Genomic DNA, 23,745 nt, shown 5'->3' on the forward strand with positions numbered 1-23,745 from the left:
ATTTCTCCCTTTAATAAACTAGCTGGCCAGTACTCAAACCTGATATAAATGAATGTAACTTCACAGTGGATTATCACAACCTTGGGGCTTCTGGTGGCTCAGTGGTAAAGAACCCACCTGCCAATGTAGGAGATGTGGGTTTGATCCCTGGGTTGGGAAGATCCCCTGGAGAAAGAAATGGCAAACCAGTCCAGTATTCTTGTCTGGGAAATCCGAGGGACAGAGGAGTCTGGCGGGCTATAGTCCGTGGGGTCTCAAAAGAGTTGGACACGAATTAGCAACTAAACAACAACAACAACTTTAATGCCATGGTATTCCCCATTAAGATCTGATACTTATTATTTCTGAAATTAATACTCCATCCAATCAGCACCTGCAAAATATTTTTCTATGGAAGATTTGACTAATGTTCTATTTTATGTATACATTCTAGAGTTCTACAGGCTCACAGAAGCTATTTGCCTTCACCTTCTGAAGGAATAGTACGTTTTCACTTGCCTCCCTGTGAGATATTCCAACTACCTTGCCTATTGCACATAATTCTGCAGGCAAGATCTTAACCACATCCAACTTATTCCAGGAATATAGCTATGACATTGTATTGATAACATCATTCTGCAAGGACATTCAAACAATGCTTTCAAATGGGATAAACAAAACTTTTCATAGAACTTTCTAATCAGAGTTGGTCCACTGCATCCTATAAAATTCAAGGCCCCGCTGTTGCACTAAAATTTCTGAACAATACTCCTCTGCCCAGGAGTGATTTATACCTGATGTAGTAAGGAACCAATTCTCCAGTTTTATTAGCATTTGCTATTTTAAAGGAGTCTTAGCATTTACATCGGAGAAGGCAATGGCACCCCACTCCAGTACTCTTGCCTGGAAAATCCCATGGACGGAGGAGCCTGGTAGGCTGCAGTCCACGGGGTCGCAAAGAGTCGGACATGACTGAGCGACTTCACTTTCACTTTTCACTTTCATGCATTGGAGAAGGAAATGGCAACCCACTCCAGTGTTCCTGCCTGGAGAATCCCAGGGATGGCGGAGCCTGGTGGGCTGCCGTCTATGGGGTCGCACAGAGTCGGACACGACTGAAGCGACTTAGCAGCAGCAGCAGCATTTACATGCTTAATTGGTTCTCAGAGGCAACATGCTCCTCATTTAGGAATTTGATTTCAGTCCATTATGCTGCTTCTTGCAAATGGACTCACTTTGTTTTTCTTTAAAAAGTTAATTAATTTTACAGTTAGCATAACTGAATACAACATTGCATTAATACAGGATAATGAGTAGATATTTATATATATTACAAAATGATCACCATACTAAGTCTAATTAATATCTGTCATCGTACATAGTTATAGAATTTTTTTCTTGTGATAAAAGCTTTTAAAGATTGACTCTCCTAGCAACTTTCAAATATACAATACTAGTAACTATAGTTACCATACTATATAGTACATTTCCATACTAATTTATTCTATAACTGGAAGTTCATATATTTTGACTCTCTTTACCCATGTCTCCCAGCTCCGTCCCCCACCTTCGGCACCAGTCTGTTCTCTGTATCTATGAGTTTAATTTTTTTTATTGATTTATAAAATCTTTATTAGAGAACAGTTGGCTTACGGTGCTGTTAGTTTCAGGTGTGCAGCGAACTGACTCAGTTACACATAAACACACACCTGCTCTTGTTTAGATTCTTTTCCCATACAGGTCGTTACAAAGTGTTGAGTAGAGTTCCCTGGGCTACACAGTAAGTCGTTACTAATCATCTATTTCACTTTTTATTAAACACTGTTTTGTGTTAGAGTATCCAATTAACAATGTGATAATTTCAGGTAGACAAAGGCAAAGGGACTTAGCTACACATATATACACACACACACACACACATACATATACACACATATATGTATATGTAAGCTTCTGCTACTACCGCTAAGTCGCTTCAGTCGTGTCTGACTCTGTGTGACCCCATAGATGGCAGCTACCAGTCTCCCCCATCCCTGGGATTCTCCAGGCAAGAACACTGGAGTGGGCTGCCATTTCCTTCTCCAGTGCATGAAAGTGAAAACAGAAAGTGAAGTCGATCAGTCGTGCCTGACTCTTCGCGACCCCATGGACTGCAGCCCACGAGACTCCTCCGGCCATGGGGTTTTCCAGGCAAGAGTACTAGGGTGGGTTGCCAGTGCCTTCTCCTATGTATATGTATATATACACATAGATATACACATGTATCTATTCTCCCCCAAACTCCCCTTCCATCCAGGCTGAAACATGACATTAAACAGAATTCCCTGTGCTATATAGTAAGCCCTCAGTTCAGTCGCTCAGCTGTGTCCACTCTTTGCGACCCCATGAATCGCAGCACGCCAGGCCTCCCTGGAGTCTACTCAAAAACCCCTGGAGTCTACTCAAACTCATGTCCATCGAGTCAGTGATGCCATCCAGCCATCTCATCCTCTGTCATCCCCTTCTCCTCCTGCCCCCAATCCCTCCCAGCATCAGGGTCTTTTCCAATGAGTCAACTCTTTGCATGAGGTGGCCAAAGTATTGGAGTTTCAGCTTCAGCATCAGTCCTTCCAATGAACACCCAAGACTGATCTCCTTCAGGATGGACTGGTTGGATCTCCTTGCAGTCCAAGGGACTCTCAAGAGTCTTCTCCAACACCACAGTTCAAGAGCATCAATTTTTCGGTACTCAGCTTTCTTCACAGTCCAACTCTCACATCCATACATGACTACTGGAAAAACCATAGCTTTGACTAGACGGACCTTTGTTGGCAAAGCAATGTCTCTGCTTTTTAATATGCTATCTAGGTTGGTCATAACTTTCCTTCCAAGGAGTACATGTCTTTTAATTTCATGGCTGCAATCACCATCTGCAGTGATTTTGGAGCCCCCCAAAATAAAGTCTCTCACTGTTTCCACTGTCTCCCCACCTATTTCCCATGAGGTGATGGGACCAGATGCCATGATCTTAGTTTTCTGAATGTTAAGCTTTAAGCCAACTTTTTCACTCTCCTCTTTCACTTTCATCCAGAGGCTTTTTAGTTCCTCTTCACTTTCTGCCATAAGGGTGGTGTCATCTGCATATCTGAGGTTACTGGTATTTCTCCTGGCAATCTTGATTCCAGCTTGTGTTTCTTCCAGCCCAGAGTTTCTCATGATGTACTCTGCATATAAGTTAAATAAGCAGGGTGACAATATACAGCCTTGATGTACCCCTTTTCCTATTTGGAACCAGTCTGTTGTTCCATGTCCAGTTCTCACTGTTGCTTCCTGACCTGCATACAGGTTTCTCAAGAGGCAGGTCAGGTGGTCTGCTATGCCCATCTCTTTCAGAATTTTCCACAGTTTATTGTGATCCACACAGTCGAAGGCTTTGGTATAGTCAATAAAGCAGAAATAGATGTTTTTCTGGAACTCTCTTGCTTTTTCAATGATCCATCGGATGTTGGCAATTTGATCTCTGGTTCCTCTGCCTTTTCTAAAACCAGCTTGAACATCTGGAAGTTCTTGGTTCACGTATTGCTGAAGCCTGGCTTGGAGAATTTTGAGTATTACTTTACTAGTGTGTTAGATGAGTACAATTGTGTGGTAGTTTGAGCATTCTTTGGCATTGCCTTTCTTTGGGATTAGAATGAACACTGACCTTTTCCAGTCCTGTGGCTACTGCTGAGTTTTCCAAATTTGCTGGCATATTGAATGCAGCACTTTCGCAGCATCGTCTTTCAGGATTTGAAATAGCTCAACTGGAATTCCATCACATCCACTAGCTTTGTTTGTAGTGATGCTTTCTAAGGCCCACTTGACTTCTCATTCCAGGATGTCTGGCTCTAGGTGAGTGATCACACCATTGTGATTATCTGGGTCATGAAGATCTTTTTTGTACAATTCTTCTGTGTATTCTTGCCACCTCTTCTTAATATCTTCTGCTTCTGTTAGGTCCATACAATTTCTGTCCTTTATTGAGCCCATTTTTGCATGAAATGTCCCCTTGGTGTCTCTAATAGTTATCTATATTATATACGGTAGCAGTGGGTACACATTAATCCCAGTCTCCCCCTTGCCCCACCTGGTAACCGTAAGTTTGTTTTCTATATCTGTGACTCATTTCTGTTTTTAAAAGTATGTTCATTTGTACTTTATTTTTAGATTCCATATGTAAGGAGTATCATATAATATTTGTCTTTCTCTGCCTTACTTCAATTAGTATGATAATCTCTAGATCCATCCATATTGCTGCAAGTGGCATAATTTCATTCTTTTTAATGGCTGAGTAACATTCCATTGTTTCTATCTATCTATCTATCTGTCTATATACACCACATCCTCTTTATTCATTCTTCTGTCAATGAACATTTAGTTTGCTTCCATATCTTGGCTATTATAAACAGTGCTGCAGCGAACACATGTAAGTGAGATCAAGCATTATTTGTCTTTCTCTGCCTGATCTATTCCACTTAGCATAATGCTCTTAAGGTCTATCTATGTTGTTGCAAATGACAAGATTTTCTCCTTTTTTATGGCTAAATAGTTATATATATATATCATATTTTCTTAATTCATTCATCTGTTAGAGAATACTTAGGTTGTTTCCATATCTTGGCTATTGTAAATAATGCTGCAATGAATGTGGGGGGACAGGTATCTTTTCAAGTTAGTGTTTTCATTTTCTTCAAATAAATACCCAGAAGTGGAATTGATGGATCATATGATTGTTTTATTTTTAGTTTTTTGAGGGAACTCTATACTTTTTTTCATAGTGGCTGAACGTAAATTGGCTTGCTTTGAGTGGCTTGCCAACTCAAACCAAAAAGCTCTAAGTTGCAATAAAACAGGCACTTCTATCAGTGTCATTCAACCGTCCCAACCCCCCAAACTTCTTCACTGTAGAGGCTTTGGCTACCTTATCTTGTTCCTTTTGGAGTCCCTGAATCAGTCATTGTTCATGGGTTTCTGCTGCAAAAAACTGCCTTCTCTGGCTGCACATTTCACAACATTAGGATGGCAACTGTTGACTGTGTAGTGCTTTTACGAATCCTGAACCTTTGACTCTGCATCCAGTTGTTCATTATGCCTTGGGTCTTTGAGGCACCACCCCACAAACTTGGCATGGCCACAGAGGTCTCATTATTCAAATGAAAATGCTACTTAGAGAGCCAAACCTGGGCCTTCTGGCATATCCCACTCTCAGGAGGAAATGATTTCCATGTCCTCAATCCTTTGCTAGATGCAGTGGTGCCTGAAGAGGTCACCCCTCACCAATATCCATTGGTCATTTGGGGAGACTCTTGGGATCAACTGAGTGGTCAGGAAATAGAATTTGTATACTTTATAAATTCAGCACCAACATCACACAGGATGAAGCCCACTGAAAATCTTCTGCACTGGGACATCCCTAATCAAACGTGGGACCCAGGGGTCAGCACAGTCATTTTATTTATTTATTTATTTTAATTGGAGGTTAATTACTTTACAATATAGTAGTGGTTTTTGCCATACATTGATATGAATCAGCAATGGGTGTACATGTGTTCCCCATCCTGAAACCCCTCCCACCTCCCTCCCCATCCCATCCCCTTTGGGTCATCCAGTGCACCACAGCACAGTCATTATAATATTGGAGGATGTGATGGCCAACAACTGGCCCCTTCACATTTTTATAGACTCTTGGTCTGTTGCCCACCATATGGTCACATGGTCTGGCTAATGGCAGCAACAACAATCCCTTATCTAAGTTGTTTCACACTCTCCTTTGGGGTAAAGAACTCCAGGAATTTATTGCACCACAGATACTCAAAATGCAAATCAAGGTCAAATACTAAAATTCAATTTTCAGAGCCTCATTACAAAGCACAGGCTGATAAATTAGCTTGGATTTCTGAAACACACACTGGTACAGTCTCAGATCTGATGCCACTAATCTCTTCCTGGTGGGCCCATGAAATACCAGTCTGCAGTATGGCCTCTGCCTTCAAGGCTTGAGAAGAATTAAAGGGACTTCCCTTTTCCAGTGGGAACATAAGATAATGTAGTGACTAACCATGCATCTTATGAGGGAAAATGTGCCCCTGCCTATATAATGGAAGATTATCTCCCGGGGGATAGCCCTTAGCCAGTGGCAAATAGATTTATGAGGCAATTGACTCCATCTGCTGTTAGTTACTATTCTTGGATCATGGTAGACACTTGGAAATAGTATTCCCCCCTCCTTCCAGACGTGCTACCATTGAAGCCACAACACAAGACCTCAGTGAGGCTCTTCTTATGCTTTTACTATCTCTCTGATATTCAGCATAAGTTGAGCATGTTTCCCCATGTTGTTAGCCTAAATCTTGAAGCCATTTAGGTCATCAGGGTCTAAGCTGATGGTGACCACAGTCCCTGAGACTTCAGATTCTGCCCCTGCTTCAGCATGCTTGCCATCCTGTGGTCCACTGTGTCTTGGGTGACTTGTTGCTGCTGCCAGCTCTCAAAATCTGCGTACTGCTGTTCACTATTCAGCTCTCAATTCTCTAAAACCTGATGAGACGAAAATGATCCTTGTTCTAATACTCACATGCTGGTGATCATGTACTGGGGACCCTTGCTGATTTGCTACCTCCTGGGGGTATGCTGCTCCTGTCTTCATTGTCCTGCAGCGGGTCTGAAATCCAGCTCCCTCAAACCAGTGCACTCTCTGCTGTGATCCTGGGGAAAAGGGTCCTGGCCTTTGGGGAACCACAACTTCCTGCAGTGGCAGCCCTTTATAACAACTCTAGTGGGAAGGCGTTCTAATGCTTTTAAGAAATAAATTCTCGGTATGATCTCTAGATTTAAAGCACTCCAGTCGGGGCTTCCCTGGTTGTCCAGTGGCTAAGACTCCAAGGTCCCAGTGCAGTGGGCCTGGGTTCGATTCCTTGTCAGGGACTAGATATCACACACTGCAACTTAAAGAGCCCGAAGATCATGCATGCCACAACTCAGACTCAGTGCAGCCAAATAAATAAATTAGTAAATAAATATTTACCAAGAAAAAGCAATCCAGTCAAAATTCTAGCAGGATTTTTTGTAGATATAGATAAGCTGATTTTAAAACTTACATATAAAGAAAGGCAAAGAAACTCAGATAGTCTAAACAATTTTGAAAAGAATAACAAAACTGTAGCATCCACACTATTTAATTTCCAGCCTATGATGCAAAACAGATCATTTTTTTGGTGTGTGTGTGTGTGATCAGCTGGTTCTGTATTGCTGTTGAGTGGGCTGTGATTATACACTGTTTTCAACAGTACTTCAATCTCCTGCTGCATAGATCTTGTTGATTTCTTTATATTAGATAATCCAGTTGCTGAATCATTAGCCATGGCATATACTGCATGACTTTTACAACCTTGAAGACCACATATCAGGTACTGTAAGGCAGACAAACTTAGATAAAGGTTACTATTCAAATTTGCAAATTGTCATTGTCCTGGATTTCTAAATCTGGGCTCCAAAAGCATGTCTTTGTTTTTTTTTTTATTTGGTTCTACCTTAGATAACTATATATTTTAAAATGTGGATGTAGATTGTTTAACTTTGTAAGAGTAATTTGTCATTGTACAGCAGGATGTATTTATAATGGTACATACATTCTCTTGACTGAAGGAAATCTAAGGTTGTTTTGCCTTGATAGTTGAGATAGTTTGTCCTTATGTCTAAGTAAAACACATTGGATGAACTCCATGAAGCCCTGGATTCCTTATTAATCAGACATTCCACTGACATTGGCACCATGATTAGAGCTGAGACTATTGAGGTTCAGAGCAATCTGTTTAAACCTCTTTCCAAATTTTTATAATACCTTCTAAAACCAGAATCCAAAGAAGTCTTAAGGCCAACCATGGAAGATATAATAGGAAATCACATTATGCACCATCCTTGCAACATTCTTGTTCTCCTAGGTAAACATAATACCATTGAGGAAATATCTCGACAAATTCAAAACACAGGATTAACCAATGAAGAGGGGGCAAATATGGGACCAGTTATATGAACACCAGTTTATTTATTTTCATCTCCAGCTCTCAAGCTTGTCCTATAAAAATTGTTCAACTACACAAAGCAAACTTTTTCTCCTGTGGATCAAAATGACCGGAGGACTCTTGTAGCAATCACAGAACATTCCAGGAATGATATGTACACATTTTATATGTACACTCTTGGAGTCTGCTTACTTTGAGGGGACCAGACAGTCACTGGTTTGCCACAATCCAATCATTATAAGCTTATGGGAATGATGATAGAAGATTTCCAAAATTTCACATTACCTACTCTCCTAGTTGATGATATGTGCTAGGTAAAGGTTCAGTTGTTGGTGGGTACAACTCACTTCCTCTTAAGGCATTTATCTAGACAGTAATACCTGCTGTATTTGTAGCATCTGAGATAATCTTTATCCGAGAATAACCCTTATCTGTGGGACTCAGGAATTGTTCCTACATGTTGAAACATCTTATTATTTAATTTTATGATACACAAATGTATTTTGAGTCTTGGTTTTTGATTTATTATCTTTTTGTAATGTTCTCCCATTGTTGTAATTCTTGTTGAGTGATTATAACCCATTTTACTCTTAAAAATTACATCTCATTTCACATTTTAGTTCATTAACCAACAGTGAATATAGGACAACTGCTGAACATACACAGAAGGCCACTTGTACAGATCGACTAGGAGGATGGAAGCCTTAGAAGTGAGGTCTTTAGGATGAAAGAGAACTCAATAGAAAGTTTAACAGACAAACATTTGAAAATAAGGTACGGCAAATAGTGTCAAATAAAAAGGTGTCGCTAGACAATAAAAAAAGCTGTTCAAGAAAATAATGTAATTGTGTGGTACCACTTGTATTTATTGAAGAAGGAAATGGCAACCCACTCCAGTATTCTTGGAAATTCCATGGACAGACTACAGTCCATGGGGTTGCAAAAGAGTTGGACATGACCGAGTGATGGAGTTAATTTCTTTAAAATGTTCAAAGTCTCCCACTTATGCACATATTTTATTTTATTTTTATTTGTTTATTTATTTTTTCACCTGTGCATGTAAAATACGATTTATGTATAACATAGGGATCTGTACCCAGTGCCAGGTGACAATCTAGAAGGGTGGGATGGGTTGGGTGGGAGGAAGATTCAGGAGGAAGGGGACATATGTATACTTACGGCTGGTTAATGTTGTTGTATGGCAGAAATCAATTATCCTCCAATTAAAAATAAATTTAAAAAACACAATTGAGGCAGCTTTTCAGAAGAAATCATAAGACACTAATTCTAGGGAAAATATCAAACAGCACAGATGGTGGATTGCTATTATGAAAAGAGGCACAATGAAATGCTTCTACTTGCCAGGCAAGTAGATTCAAGATTTTTCTTGTTCTCATTATTTCCTTCAGTGTCTAAAACTTTAATTTCTTTTAAAATTAGGTATGACAGTCTTTTCCTTCTCCACATGACCTCTAGTTGTCTGGCATTACTAGAGTGAAATAATTTTGAACTTCACTTATAAAACTGAAAGTATAGTGAACATTTTTAACATTGCCAATTCGACTGCTTTGCTTCCAGTTCTGACAATTTTTAACCCTATAATTTCTGACTTCCAGGGGGACGTTTTACTTCCTTTTCTATAATATCTCTTTATTTCCTTTCTCCCCTCTTTCCTTTCTCCCTCCCTTCTTCTCTTCCCACTGTCTCCTTCCTCCTCCTCCTCTTTCATCTCTCTGATGGCTACTATTGGCAGACTTTATTTCAGAATATCCTTGATTAGAAACTATCTTTCAGACTGTTTCCTAAGTCTGTGCTCTTCAGTCACTCTGAGATAAAAGCCGGACATTTATGTCCAAACCTCACGTGTTGCTTGGATAGCTTGCTCAAATGTACCTTTAAAGTAATCTTACGTTTCACACGTCCTAAAGCTGAGTCCATTGCACACTGAGGAACAAATGCTTCTCATTCATTTATTTTTTCATCTGTGTTTCAAGACAAACCTGATTAAATATAACTTGTGAGTATTAAGCTGACAAATGTTTTTCTCTTGAATCCTTCATTTGATTTATGGCTTTATCAACCATGCAGTCTTCCAAGCTGAAGAACTTTCTCATCTCTGTCCACTACATTGCTTGAATCGAGATTGCAATTGTGTCCTTTCTCTCTATCTTATGGACTATAATGAAGCCTTTAGTATTGTTTGCTTGAATGCTATTCTTGGTTAATTGCTTGTCACTCATCTTGTATGTAATTTTTATTACTTTAATACATTACATTACATTATAATACGTTAATACATTAATAAAGTTAATTTATTCACTGCTTTATTATATTCCTCATAAAGCAAAATTGATATATCACTTTCTTATAATTTCTCTTGGCTCAGTAATATTTAGTAAACTCTTAAATGTGCAATAAATATCTTCACTACTGGGCTCCTACCATTCACTCTAAATTAATATCTTTCTACTGTTCCCATTATACACCATTTTTGCCTCTCAAATGTCTTAAAAGTGAGAAATCAAATGTCTCAAAAGTGAGAAATCATGATATCAAGAGCAAATAATTCTTTATGGCATCCCATTTATTTCTTTGTAATAGCATTTAATAAGTTTCATTATAATTTAGGTGCTTTTATATATCTCTATGATACTGGCCTGGAGGTTCTTAGAAATTTGGAAGCTATGTTTCTTGTATTTCTATTCTCAGTGCCCAGAATATCTCTTGAAACATCGTCAACACTTATTAGATATGTATTAACTCAATTATTTGTTAATTTCACGAATTAAAATAATAAATTCTGATTATTAAAATTTTATCATTTTTTTTACTGTGCTCTTAAAAGCTTGCTTCACCTGCTGATTCCTTAGGGTATAAATAAAGGGGTTCAATAAAGGGCTAACTGAAGTCATGAGCAGAGATATTTCCTTGTTGAAATTCCCTCCTTTTTTTGGTGATGGGTTCATGTATAAAAAGATGCAGCTGCCATAAGAGAGTGAGATGACAATCACGTGGGAGGAATAAGTGGCAAAAGCCTTTGTCCTTTGCTGGGCAGGAGGAATCCTCAGAATGGTCCTGATAACCTACGTATAAGAAAGTGTCACCAGCAAAAGAGTAACCACCAGAGTCAAAACAGCTAAGAAGATGACTATTAATTCTAAAAGGCTTGTGTCTGAGCAAGCAACCTCTAGGAGGGGTCTATAATCACAGTAATATTGATTCAGAACATTGGAGGCACAGAAACCATCTGGCTTATCAGGATAATTGGTGGCAAGATAGCCAGGGCTCCCCCTAACCAGGAGCAGAACACAAGTTGTATGCGGACTCTGCTGCTCATGATGGTCAGGTAATGCAGGGGTTTGCAGATGGCCACATAGTGGTCATAGGACATAGAAGTCAGGAGGTAAAACTCTGTTGCCCCAAGGAGTATATTAAAAAAAAAATACTGAGTCAAACAGCCAGCAAAGCTGATGACTTTATTTCCTGTTGTCAAGCTGGTCAGAAGCCTGGGAATAAAAATGGATGTGAAGGAAACTTCTAAGAAGGAGAAATTCTGGAGGAAGAAATACATGGGAGTCTTGAGGTGAGGGTCTACCAGAGTGAGTACGATGATAGTCAGATTTCCTAAGATGCTTAGCAAGTAGGAGAGGAACAGAAAGAGGAATATCACCACCTGGATTCAGGTGGATTTGTGCGGCCCAACAGAATAAACTCAGTAAATGTGGTTTGGTTTTCATTGTTGACTTCAGTAGATCTAAAGGGAAAATGAAAGGTCAGTGATGAAAACTAGAGTTTCTCAGGCTAGGAAAAATGAAGTTAATTGCAACCAACAGAATCAGGTCATATTATCTACTTTTCATCCAAATTGGCCCAAAATGGCGTCCCACTGGACTAGGGTTGGCTCATTGGAAGACCCAGGGTTCCTATGTGAGTGGCTTGATTCATAAAGCTCTTTTTTAAGCAAGTGAATACTTTAATGGATCAATATTTTCACATTAAAACATGAATGAAATTGATTAAACCTAAAGAATGATCTAAAAGACACACAGGAATGATGTGCATAGAGAATTCATATAATGGAGTAAAAACACCAAAACATAAAATATTGTTTCAATTAATAATTGGTCATTTCTCCTATTCCTGGGTTCTTAACACAGACATGTCACACAAGAATGACTCTGACTGTACCTGTTCCTTCTTATAAAATATTCATAAATTTCCTACATTTAAATAATCTTATCTGATTTTAGTTCTCTATGTCTCTTTTACTTCTATGTTCTTGGCATAAATTTTTCTCTTTGTTCCTCTTTTCTCTTCTTTTTGTGTTCCCCTTCATACACTACCTGATACTTCATCATATATGTAGCTGATCCTCATCTCCTTCACGGTCTAGTTGCCTGGTTTCCTCTTTAAAATAAACTGTGGAAATTCTCCCAGTACAGGCAATGCTATAAACCCCAAATCCAAAGCTGTTTTTTTTTGCTACCTTCCTGAATTTTTTTTGGATGAATGTCTATTTGGCCTTTAAGATTATGAGACTGTTTCAGAATGTTATCATTTTATGCCATAAGTCTTTTCCTATGTCCAGGCTTCTGCTATGACTAAATTGTATTGATATGCATTAAGCATTATGCTTTATGGGCTTCCCTGGTGGCTCAGATGGTAAAGAATTTGCCTGCAATGCAAGGGACCTGGGTTTGATCCCTGGGTCAGAAGAATCCCATGGAGAAGGGAATGGCAACCCACTCTAATATTCTTGCCTGGAGAATTCCATGGACACAGGAAACTGGCAGGCTGCAGTCCATGGCGTTTGCAAAGAGTTGGACATGATTGAGCGGCTAACACTTTCACTTTTCACTTACACTTCATTGCCAGAGTCTTCTGGGCACTGATTTGGCATACAACTGGGGAGAGAGAGATTGTGGCAGTCATAGGACATAGCTCCCAGAATGGATTTTGCTCAAAGTTTTGAAGACTGCTGAATGGTATCTAGGAGTAGAAGCTGGTTATAAATCTCAAAAATATGTGTTTCCACTGTTCTCAGAGCACAGAAATGAGGAAATTAATGCCAGTATTATTGGTTATAGTTGTTCTTTGTAGATATATTGGTAGTTACTAAGGAAGGCAAATTTGATAGTTACATATTTTTGCACCTGTAACCTTATCTGATTAAAAATATTCTTGTGGCAAAGGACATTTTAAGGGATCCTTTAATCAACCTGTATGGTTAGTTAGAAAAGTCATATACTTTCAGACATCACTGATACCCCATCATGGCCATACATGAATACTGAGAGACCAGGTACGGTGAAACCTGAATCTGGCTTTCTCAGATCTGGATCTTATTTCCCTGGTTGTACTCACCTGAAATTTTTAACAGTAACTTTACATTTTCTTTCAGAATTTCACAATGGTAAAACTTCATGGTCTATGTCCACCAATGATTACATCAGTGATTTTGGAAACTAGAAACAAAAAGGGCTTATACTGTTCACAGTTTGAATGATTGTGATGGTCTGTTTACCTGGTTGATACTAAAAGATGAATCAAAGGTGAGATTCACATATGAGTCTACAAATAGCAAAAAATTAGCATAAGTTATGTATATTATCTTTCCTTTTCCTGTCATGCTCTTTCATGGAAGTATCAACCTTATAAGGCTTAGTTAAATAGTAAGTGAATTATTTTCTCTATTACTTCAAATAATTCAAATTAGATTAAACCTCAGTTCTTGAGAGATAGAGTTCTACTTAACAAGGGCAAAATAGCATACCAAAAAATTGAAAAAGTAGCAGTGATAGGATTAAAAAGGAGGACTGATCAGACTGAAAATACCCTAAATTTTCTGATCTGTGATAAATTATGTTGCTCTCCTTAGAAGCCAAGATATGGACTTTTTTGCAGATCCTGTGTTATCAACAGTGACCCAGGTTTTTATCTGTTCCTTTTAGAGAATGCACATGGGGATCAATTTCCTTTAGAAGCTGAAGATGCCCTGTGGACTCAAGTTCAGAGGTGTTAATGAGCATCAATTGTTGACAGCTTTGTGAGCAAGTTGTGGACACATATTTGAGAGAAGAAGGGCCAAGGAGAGTATCAAATTATCACATTGTACATCTTAAAGTTGCACAATATTATATGTCAACTATATTTCAATATATTTGGGAAAAAAAGAAAAAAAAATGCAGTGAGAGAGTCATCTACAGCCTAAGAATCTGAGAGAGATGATGAAAGTAATGAGGTGAGACCTTTGAAGATGGCCAGAAAAATTACCACTTGGTTATCACTGAAACATGCTACCACACTGGTTACACAATTTGAGGGTCATTGAAGAACCCCACATTCTGAAAATATTTTGTGAATAGTTTTTCTAAAATCAGCACAATTAGGGGCTCTTTCATTTGTAGGAGTGTGAGTGGCCCTGTATAGTACTTCTAAATTCATTAGAAATTAAGCCATCTCTCAAATTATGATGGTCATTCATCCACAACCTACCCTCAAATATAATCAAATATAATCTTATTTTCTGTCCATTTTTTTCTTCTTGTTCATCACTTGATATTATAAGAATGAAGTACAAAGATTATACTCAAAAAGAAAAAAAAAAGCATATGTTGTGAGACACTTTATTTTGGATAAATGTTTGTGTTCTCAGAGATTTCAAAAGATAAAAAATCAATGGCAATGCTAACACCATGAACATTAATAGCAAGGCCAAGGAGAAAATTATAAATAACTGTGCTATTAAGTGATCTCTACTTCTTTTTAAGTGGGGGCTCAGTCTGTTACATGGATTAGCTACTTCAATTATCTCAGAAATCTTTTGAATCTGGACTTACTTGTATCTCCATTTATATATGAGAAAATTTCAACAAATTAAGTTTCTTACATTTACAATTTTATCACTTTATGGATCCTCACACAATATAGTTTTGTGTTGCCTGTTTTCAACTCTTATAAAAATGGAATTGCACTGTATGTATTCTTTCGTGTCTCACTTCTTTTGTTCAGTTTTATGCATACAGTTCATTTGTGTTGCTGCTGGTAGCTGTGACTCATTCATTTGCATTATAATATTCCATTGTATGAATCTGCCACCATTTATTCACTCATTCAGTTAGCAGGGATTTATTTTTCATTTTGGAAATGTTATGAAATGTACAGTTCTACTGACACATGTATTCCACAAGTGGAACTGCCGGGTTATTGGGTATGAATTATTTCAACTTTAATAGTAATACTGAGTTGATTTCAAAGTGGTTGAATTGTTTACAACATCCAATTACTCTCTTCTCCATAGCTTCTCTACTTGGACTTCAGATTGTCAATTTTTTTTTTTTTCAGATTGTCAATGTTTACCTATCCGATTATGTGAAGTTGAACTAATGTGATCTTGATTTGCTTTTTCCATGATTGTTAGCGTAGGTGAAGAACTTTCTATAGCAATATTTGCCATTTATATTTCTCTTTTTTGAAGTCTTTTTTCCAGTCTCTTGCTCACTTCTTTTTCATTGGGCTACCTGTCTTTGTTGATGTGTTGGAATTCTTTATATATTCTGGAGATAAATACATTTTAGATTACATGAGTTGCAGATATCTTACTATTTTTTGCTCTGTTAATGATTTTCATTTGTGGACATATTCTTAATTTTAATTCAGTAAAATTTATCAATTTTTTGTTGTACCTAAGTTAAGAAAAATTTTCCCTAACCCACTGCTATGAAAATATTCTTCTATATAATCTTTAATTTTTTGACTTTCAGGTTTATGTCTATAATTCATTTGAAATTGATTTCATCTGTAATTGATACCCAATTTCACTTTTTCCCATATAGACATCAAATATTCCCAGAGTTGTTTGCTGTTAAGACTGTCCTTTTCCATTTTAGTGATAACTTCATCATAAATTAAGGGTTCACATATATATGAGTCAGTTTCTAAGTTCAGTTATCTTCCATTGGTCTATTTGTCTATTCCTACAACAATAATATTCTGTTTTAATTAACTAGGGCTTCCCTGATAGCTCAGTTGGTAAGGAATCTGCCCAAAATGCCGGAGACCTGGGTTCAATCCCTGGGTTGGGAAGATCCCCTGGAGAAGGGAAAGGCTACCCACTCCAGTATTCTGGCCTAGAGAATTCCATGGACTGGGTCGCAAAGAGATGGACATGACTGAGCAACTTTCACTTTCACTTTTTCACTTTAGAATAATTAGTGATCTCTGATAATTTCATTTTGTTATCCTTTTAGAGTGTGTCATTATTTTTTATGCTTTGTAAATAAGCAAAAATTGTGCTTTTCAAATATTACAAAAAAAATCTATGAAATCCTTACTGAGATTGCATTATACCTATAGTAAACTTGTGAAAACTGGTATCTTTAAGATGTTTTGTTTTCTAGCCCATAAGTATGGGACAGCCATTTATTTGAATCTTTAAAATGTCTACAAATAGAATGTTATATTTTTCTCCAATAAATCTTGCATATATTCATTCATTACTATTTGATTTGTAATGGTGTCTTATTTTAATTTCATATTCTACTGGTTTGTTTTTGGCATATAGATAACACAACTGTTTTTTTTTTTTTTTTTTTGGAATCTATCTGTCTTTATTGGCTGCAAGGCTGCACAGGCTCAGGCCAGGGCTCAGATCTTGTTGAAAGCAGCAATGTCGACACTCTGCACGTGCTCCTCGAACTTGGTGATCTCCTCTTCCAGCTGGTCTGTCCCCACCTTGTCGTCCTCCACCACACACTGGATCTGCAGCTTTCGGATGCCGTAGCCCACAGGCAGCAGCTTGGAGCTCCCCCAGACCAACCCGTCCAGCTGGACGGAGCGCACGCAGGCCTCCAGTTGGGCCATATCCGTCTCGTCATCCCAAGGCTTCACGTCCAGTAGGATGGAGGACTTGGCCACCAGGGCAGGCTTCTTGGCCTTCTTCTCTGCGTACTGCCGCAGCCTCTCCTCACGCAGCCTGGCAGCCTCCTTGTCCTCCTCCTCGTCGCTACCGAACAGGTCAATGTCGTCATCCTCATCGTCCTCCGTGGCGGTGGCCGCCTTCCTGCTGGGTGGCTCCACTTGGCGCATGGGAGACACGTGCTGGGTCTGTGGAGTGGTGGCCCGGTGGGCAGGCGAGCTCTTCTCCAGGGCACTCAGCCGTGCCTCCAGCTTGGAGACAGCTTGCTGCAGATCCTGCACCACCCCTCGCAGGCTCTGGTTCTCTACTTCCAGGCTGGCAATCCGGGTGACCAGCTCACTGTGGTCTCCACTGGGCCCGCTGGAGGCCCCGGGGCCTGCACTTCCAGCCAGAGACTTCTGGATGTTTTCTCTGGCTCTCGCAATGTCACGGAGGATCACACTGGCGCCATTCTCCTGGCGTGAGGAGCCAGCCATGGGCCCGTTCATCTGCTCGTAGAACTTCCTTTCTGCATCGTCATATTTGAACTTGTCAAACCAGATCTTCTCATGCACGAGGAAGTTTGTGGCCATTTTTACGCCAGCCAAGGACGCGGCGACCAACGAGCAGGGTTAGGCGGCGCGCAACGGCAGAGGAAAAGCACAACTGATTTTTGTATGTTGATGTTATACACAGTAACTTTAAATTGAAACTAAAGTATAAAATATAATACTATTTTATTGTTGATTTTTAAATATTTATTTCTATTAATTTTATTCTTGAATGTACATCGAGGTATTATAGATCAGAGGCAGATTTCTTATTATTTACCTCTCAGTTCAGTTCAGTTCAGTTCAGTTCAGTCACTCAGTCGTGTCCGACTCTTTGCCACCCCATAGACTGCAGCACGCCCGTCCTCCCTGTCCATCACCACCTCCCAGAGTTTACTCAAACCCCTGCCCATTGAGTCGGTGATGCCATCCAACCATCTCATCCTCTGTCATCCCCTTCTCCTCCTGCCTTCAATCTTTTCCAGCATCAAGGTCTTTTCAAATGAGTCAGCTCTTCGCATCAGGTGGCCAAAATATGGGAGTTTCAGCTTCAACATCAGTCCTTTCAATGAATATTCAGGACTGATCTCCTTTAGGATGGACTGGTTGGATCTCCTTGCAGCCTGAGGGACTCTCAAGAGTCGTCTCCAACATAACAATTCAAGAGCATCAATTCTTCGGTGTTCAGCTTTCTTTTTCTTTTTTTAAAATTTAAATTGTTTATTTATTTTACTTTACAATATTGTATTGGTTTTGCCATACATTGACTTGAATCCATCATGGGTGTACATGTGTTCCCCATCCTGAACCCCCCTCCCAACTCCCTCCCCATCCAATCCCTCTGGGTCATCCCAGTGCACCAGCCCTGAGCATCCCATATCATGCATTGAACCTGGACTGGTGATTCATTTCACATATGATAATTTACATGTTTCAATGCCACTGTCCCATATCATCCCACTTTTGCCCTCCCCCACAGAGTCCAAAAGACTGTTCAGTGCATCTGTGTCTCTCTTGCTGTCTCACATACAGCTTTCATTATAGTCCAACTCTCACATCCATACACGACCACTGGAAAAACCATAACCTTGACTAGATAGATCTTTGTTGGCAAAGTAATGTCTCTGCTTTTTAATATGCTATCCAGGTTGGTCATAACTTTCTTTCCAAGAAGTACGTGTCTTTTAATTTCATGGCCGCAATCACCATCTGCAGTGATTTTGGAGTCCCCCCAAAATAAAGTCTGACACTGTTTCCACTGTCTCCCCATCTATTTCCCATGAAGAGATGGGACCAGATGCCATGATCTTAGTTTTCTGAATGTTAAGCTTTAAGCCAACTTTTTCACTCTCCTTTTTCACTTTCATCAAGAGGCTTTTTAGTGCATCTCTACTTTCTGCCATAAGGGTGGTGTCATCTGCATATCTGAGGTTACTGGTATTTCTCCTGGCAATCTTGATTCCAGCTTGTGCTTCTTCCAGCCCAGCATTTCTCATGATGTACTCTGCATATAAGTTAAATAAGCAGGGTGACAATATACAGCCTTGACGTACTCCTTTTCCTATTTGGAACCAGTCTGTTGTTCCATGTCCAGTTCTCACTGTTGCTTCCTGACCTGCATACAGGTTTCTCAAGAGGCAGGTCAGGTGGTCTGCTATGCCCATCTCTTTCAGAATTTTCCACAGTTTATTGTGATCCACACAGTCGAAGGCTTTGGCATAGTCAATAAAGCAGAAATAGATGTTTTTCTGGAACTCTCTTGCTTTTTCAATGATCCATCGGATGTTGGCAATTTGATCTCTGGTTCCTCTGCCTTTTCTAAAACCAGCTTGAACATCTGGAAGTTCTTGGTTCACATATTGCTGAAGCCTGGCTTGGAGAATTTTGAGTATTACTTTACTAGTGTGTGAGATGAGTGCAATTGTGCGGTAGTTTGAGCATTCTTTGGCATTGCCTTTCTTTGGGATTGGAATGAAAATGGACCTTTTCCAGTCCTGTGGCCACTGCTGAGTTTTCCAAATTTGCTGGCATATTGAGTGCAGCACTTTCACAGCATCATCTCTCAGGATTTGAAATAGCTCAACTGGAATTCCATCACCTCCACTAGCTTTGTTCATAGTGATGCTTTCTAAGGCCCACTTGACTTCACATTCCAGGATGTCTGGCTCTAGGTGAGTGATCACACCATTGTGATTATCTGGGTCATGAAGATCTTTTTTTGTACAGTTCTTCTGTGTATTCTTGCCACCTCTTCTTAATATCTTCTGCTTCTGCTAGGTCCATACTATTTCTGTCCTTTATTGAGCCCATTTTTGCATGAAATATTCCCTTGGTATCTCTAATTTTCTTGAAGAGATCTCTAGTCTTCCCTATTCTATTGTTTTCCTCTATTTCTTTGCATTGATCGCTGAGGAAGGCTTTCTTATCTGTCCTGGCTATTCTTTGGAACTCTGCATTCAAATGGGAATATCTTTCCTTTCTCATTTGCTTTTCACTTCTCTTCATTTCACAGCTATTCGTAAGCCCTCCTCAGACAACTATTTTGCCTTTTTTGGCATTTCTTTTCCATGGGGATGGTCTTGACCCCCCTCAGTAAATAAATAATGGGGTTTTCCTAGTGTTTCAGACAGTAAAGAATCCTCCTGCAATGCAGAACACTCCAGTTTGATCCCTGGGTTGGGGAGATACCTTGGAGAAGGAAATGGCAACCCATTCCAGTATTCTTGCCTGGGAAATCTCATGGACAGAGGAGACTGGCAGGCTACAGTCCCTGGGGTCGCAAAGAGTTGGGACATGCTTGAGTGACTAACATTTTCAACATTTTGGTGAGTAGCTGTGTAATCCTCTGATCTTAAGAAAGTGCATCTGATTCAACCTTTATTAGTAAACCTTTATTAGCCCATAGGACAGAGGAACCTGGTGGGCTACAGTCCTTGGGGTCTCAAAGAGTTAGATGTGACTGAGCGACTAACACAAATAAATAATAAGTATATTAGGTCTCCTCACCCTAAGTCTAGTCACTGCAGTGACCTGATGACAACCAAGTCAGATATCCTGTGTGAGCAATTCTAGACCCACAGGCAATGCATTCATGCTAAGTCGTTTCAGTTGTGTCTGACTCTGTGCGACCCCATAGACTGTAGTCCGCCAGGCTCCTCTGTTCATGGGATTTTCCAGGCAAGAATACTGGAGTGGGTGCCATGCCCTCCTCCTGGGGAATCTTCCCAACCCAGGGATCGAACTTGCATCTCCTATGTCTCCGGCATTGGCAGGTGGGTTCTTTACCACTAGCGCCACCTGGGAAGCCCATAGGCAGCAGACGAGGAGAAATAATTCTCTACTTATAAGGAAAAGGAGGCAGCTGTCCGCTCCCTTCCAGAAAGGGTCTTCTCTTTACTTTAGCCGTTTGATAGGAAAATAAAATGTCTCCAGGAGTCAGATAGATCCACACAGGTGTTAGCTTTTACAATTTAGAGATGGCGGCCAAGTTCCTGAGTTTCCTTCTTCATTGATGTGTACAATAATTAGGGAAACAATTCTAGTCTTCCTGGAACCTTGGTGTTTAACCTAAAGACAGTCTTTGGCTGTAACCATTTGACTTGCTAGGGGAGACAGAAATTTATTATTATCTTTTTGGATCAGAGCAATTAACTAGCCAAATGGCTGTAGGTCTAATTCTTAAGGCAGGAGAAGAGTTGGGAATTGGCATTCTCAACTGCCAATTAGCAATCCCAAATGCCAGCCAAGAGTTGACATTTTATAGGAACAATAAGAAATCCAGGGAAAATTCATACTCCCACATTTATCTGAATACTCTTCTAGACTCATATGTCTGCCTTTCATTCTCTAATGTTTCTTGATGAATGGAACCTTCCTAACTGTAAAATAGTTCAGTTTACCATACTTTAAAAAAAAGTTATTTTTTTAGGCTTTTAAAAAATGATTAATGCTTTCTGTTTTTAGTTAAAAAAAATATTCTTTAGCCATATGGAACTCTGCTCAATATTCTGTAATAACCTAAATGGGAAAAGAATTAGAAAAGATTAGAAAGAAATAGACACATGTATATGTATAACTGGTGGAGAAGGAAATGGCAACCCGCTCCACTAGAGCCGGACATGACTAAGTGGCTGAAACAACAGCAGCATATGTGTAACTGCATCACCTGCTGTCGGCCTGAAGCTAACACAGCATTGTCAACCAGCTACACGCCAGTGTACAAAAGATTCTTTACCCCAAGATCATGGAAATAGTCTTCTAATTTCATCTAGAAGATTTATTAGTTTTCTTTTCACATTTTTAAGATTAGAGTCTGATCATCTCTTAAGAAAAAAGCATTAAGGTGTTATAATTGATTACCATAATATGCTGTCTTAGAGATACAGTCATCAGTATCAAAGTGGAAAACAAGCACATACTTGACAGAAAGTGTATCCTACAAGGAAATAAATCTGTGCATATGACTTCACAGATAATTTCCCCTTTTGAAGACAGCTTTATTGAGGTATAATTGATATTCACATATTTAGCATATGTGTAAATTACATATTTTCACAGAAATTCACATTATTTACTGTATACAATGAGTTCAGACATATTCATACACTGGTGAAACCATTGTCACTGCTGTTCCTGGGAGATTTGGGACTCAGCTTAGGACATATCAGTCAGTAAAAGGAGTAGCTGAGCACCATATAATAGTACATTGATATTGCCTATGTTTCTTGGTTCTGTAAGTAACAGACATATTGTTATAAATATTAACAGTGAATTTCCCCCATGTATTCCTGGAGATAGATTGAGCTAAAAGGATTATCAATACACGTATTAATGGTAGGTACTAAGTGTCACAGAATGAGGTTGTGATTATAAAACCATGGCTAATATACCATTAGAGAAAAATATAATGAATACCAAGGAATTCTTTTACGATTTGTTTTTTTGTACTCAGTAATTATTTAGTTTTTTGAAATTGAATGCAACCCTTTTGGTCATGTCTTTGAAAGCTTCTACCACTTGTTTGTTCCTCAGAGTATAAATGAAAGGATTCATTACGGGGGCAACCGAAGTTGTTAGCACTGACACCACCTTATTAATAGCTACCCCTTCTTTTGCATGTGGTTTGATGTAGATGAAAATGCAGGTTCCATAAGTGATAGAAACCACAGTTAAATGGGAAGAACATGTAGAAAAAGCCTTTTTCCTTTGCTGGGCAGAAGGGAATCTGAGAACGGTCCTTATGATGTATGTATAGGACATGATTACACACACCAAGGTGAACAGGAGCGTCAACACAGCCAGGACCAAGACGAGTTGCTCTAGGAACTCTGTGTCTGAGCAAGTAATCTTCAGGATGGGAGCAGCATCACAGCCAAAGTGATCTATGACATTAGAGTCACAAAACTCAAGCTCAAAGCCCATGCCAAATGGTGGGATGACAATGATTAGAGCCATCATGTAACAGCCAATGAGGAACTTGATGCAGACCATGTTGTTCATGATGGTTGTGTAATGCAGGGGTTTGCAGATGGCCACATAGCGGTCATAGGACATGGCCGTCAGGAGAAAAAACTCAGTCACACCCAGGATAACAACAAAAAACAATTGAGTGGCGCATGCATTGCATGTAACAGTGTTGTCCCCAGATGCCATTGTGTAGAGGAATCTGGGAATACAGACGGTTGTGAGTGACACTTCCAAGATGGAGAAATTCCGGAGGAAAAAATACATGGGTGTTTTGAGATGAGGATATACCAAAGTGAGAGTGATGATGACCAGGTTTCCAACAACACTCAAAAGGTAGGTTAGAAACAGAAAGATGAATAGCAAAATCTGTAGATTTGTGTCATCGGTTAGTCCCACAAGGATGAATGTGGTTATTGCTGTATAATTTTTCATCCCTGATTCCTGACTGTGGTTGTGTCTATGTGTGAAAAAGAAAGAGAGAAATTAGATCAGAGAACTAGACTGTTACATGAGTTAGCGGAGAGATGACATGAAATTCCTAGCTAATGTTAACTTAGTTACATAAGCCAAGGTTTTACTTTATTTACCTGTGAATCAAGAATGCTATTTTATTTACCTGTTAATGAAGAATGCTATTGGAGCAGCAGTTAACTAACCATTATTGCTACTGGATTCCCACTGCTGAGCCCTATACTGGATACTAGTCAGAAGGCTCTACTTAAAGATTCTTATTATTTTATCAATGTAGTATTAATTCAATAGCAAAGGAATTACTGGTCAACAACCTAATGGAAAAGAAGCTAGGCTTTATTAT

At 39.3% G+C, this 23,745-nt stretch overlaps 2 protein-coding genes and 1 pseudogene across 2 annotated transcripts; all 3 read right to left on the reverse strand.

Moving 5' to 3' along the window:
- Positions 1-10,825: 10,825 nt before the first annotated feature.
- Positions 10,826-13,290, reverse strand: LOC122679027 (annotated as a pseudogene).
- Positions 13,291-16,592: 3,302 nt separating this feature from the next.
- Positions 16,593-17,571, reverse strand: LOC122685851 (elongation factor 1-delta). The gene has a single exon (XM_043890890.1). It carries the CDS (start codon positions 17,505-17,507, stop codon positions 16,665-16,667), a length of 843 nt encoding a protein of 280 aa, XP_043746825.1. The 5' UTR covers positions 17,508-17,571; the 3' UTR covers positions 16,593-16,664.
- A 4,841-nt stretch (positions 17,572-22,412) lies between these two features.
- On the reverse strand, positions 22,413-23,363 carry LOC122679035 (olfactory receptor 6C2-like). Its single transcript, XM_043879277.1, has one exon. It carries the CDS (start codon positions 23,361-23,363, stop codon positions 22,413-22,415), a length of 951 nt encoding a protein of 316 aa, XP_043735212.1.
- Positions 23,364-23,745: the final 382 nt, after the last annotated feature.

The sequence above is a fragment of the Cervus elaphus genome, chromosome 3 (assembly GCF_910594005.1).
Source record: "Cervus elaphus chromosome 3, mCerEla1.1, whole genome shotgun sequence".
Lineage (NCBI taxonomy): Eukaryota > Metazoa > Chordata > Mammalia > Artiodactyla > Cervidae > Cervus > Cervus elaphus.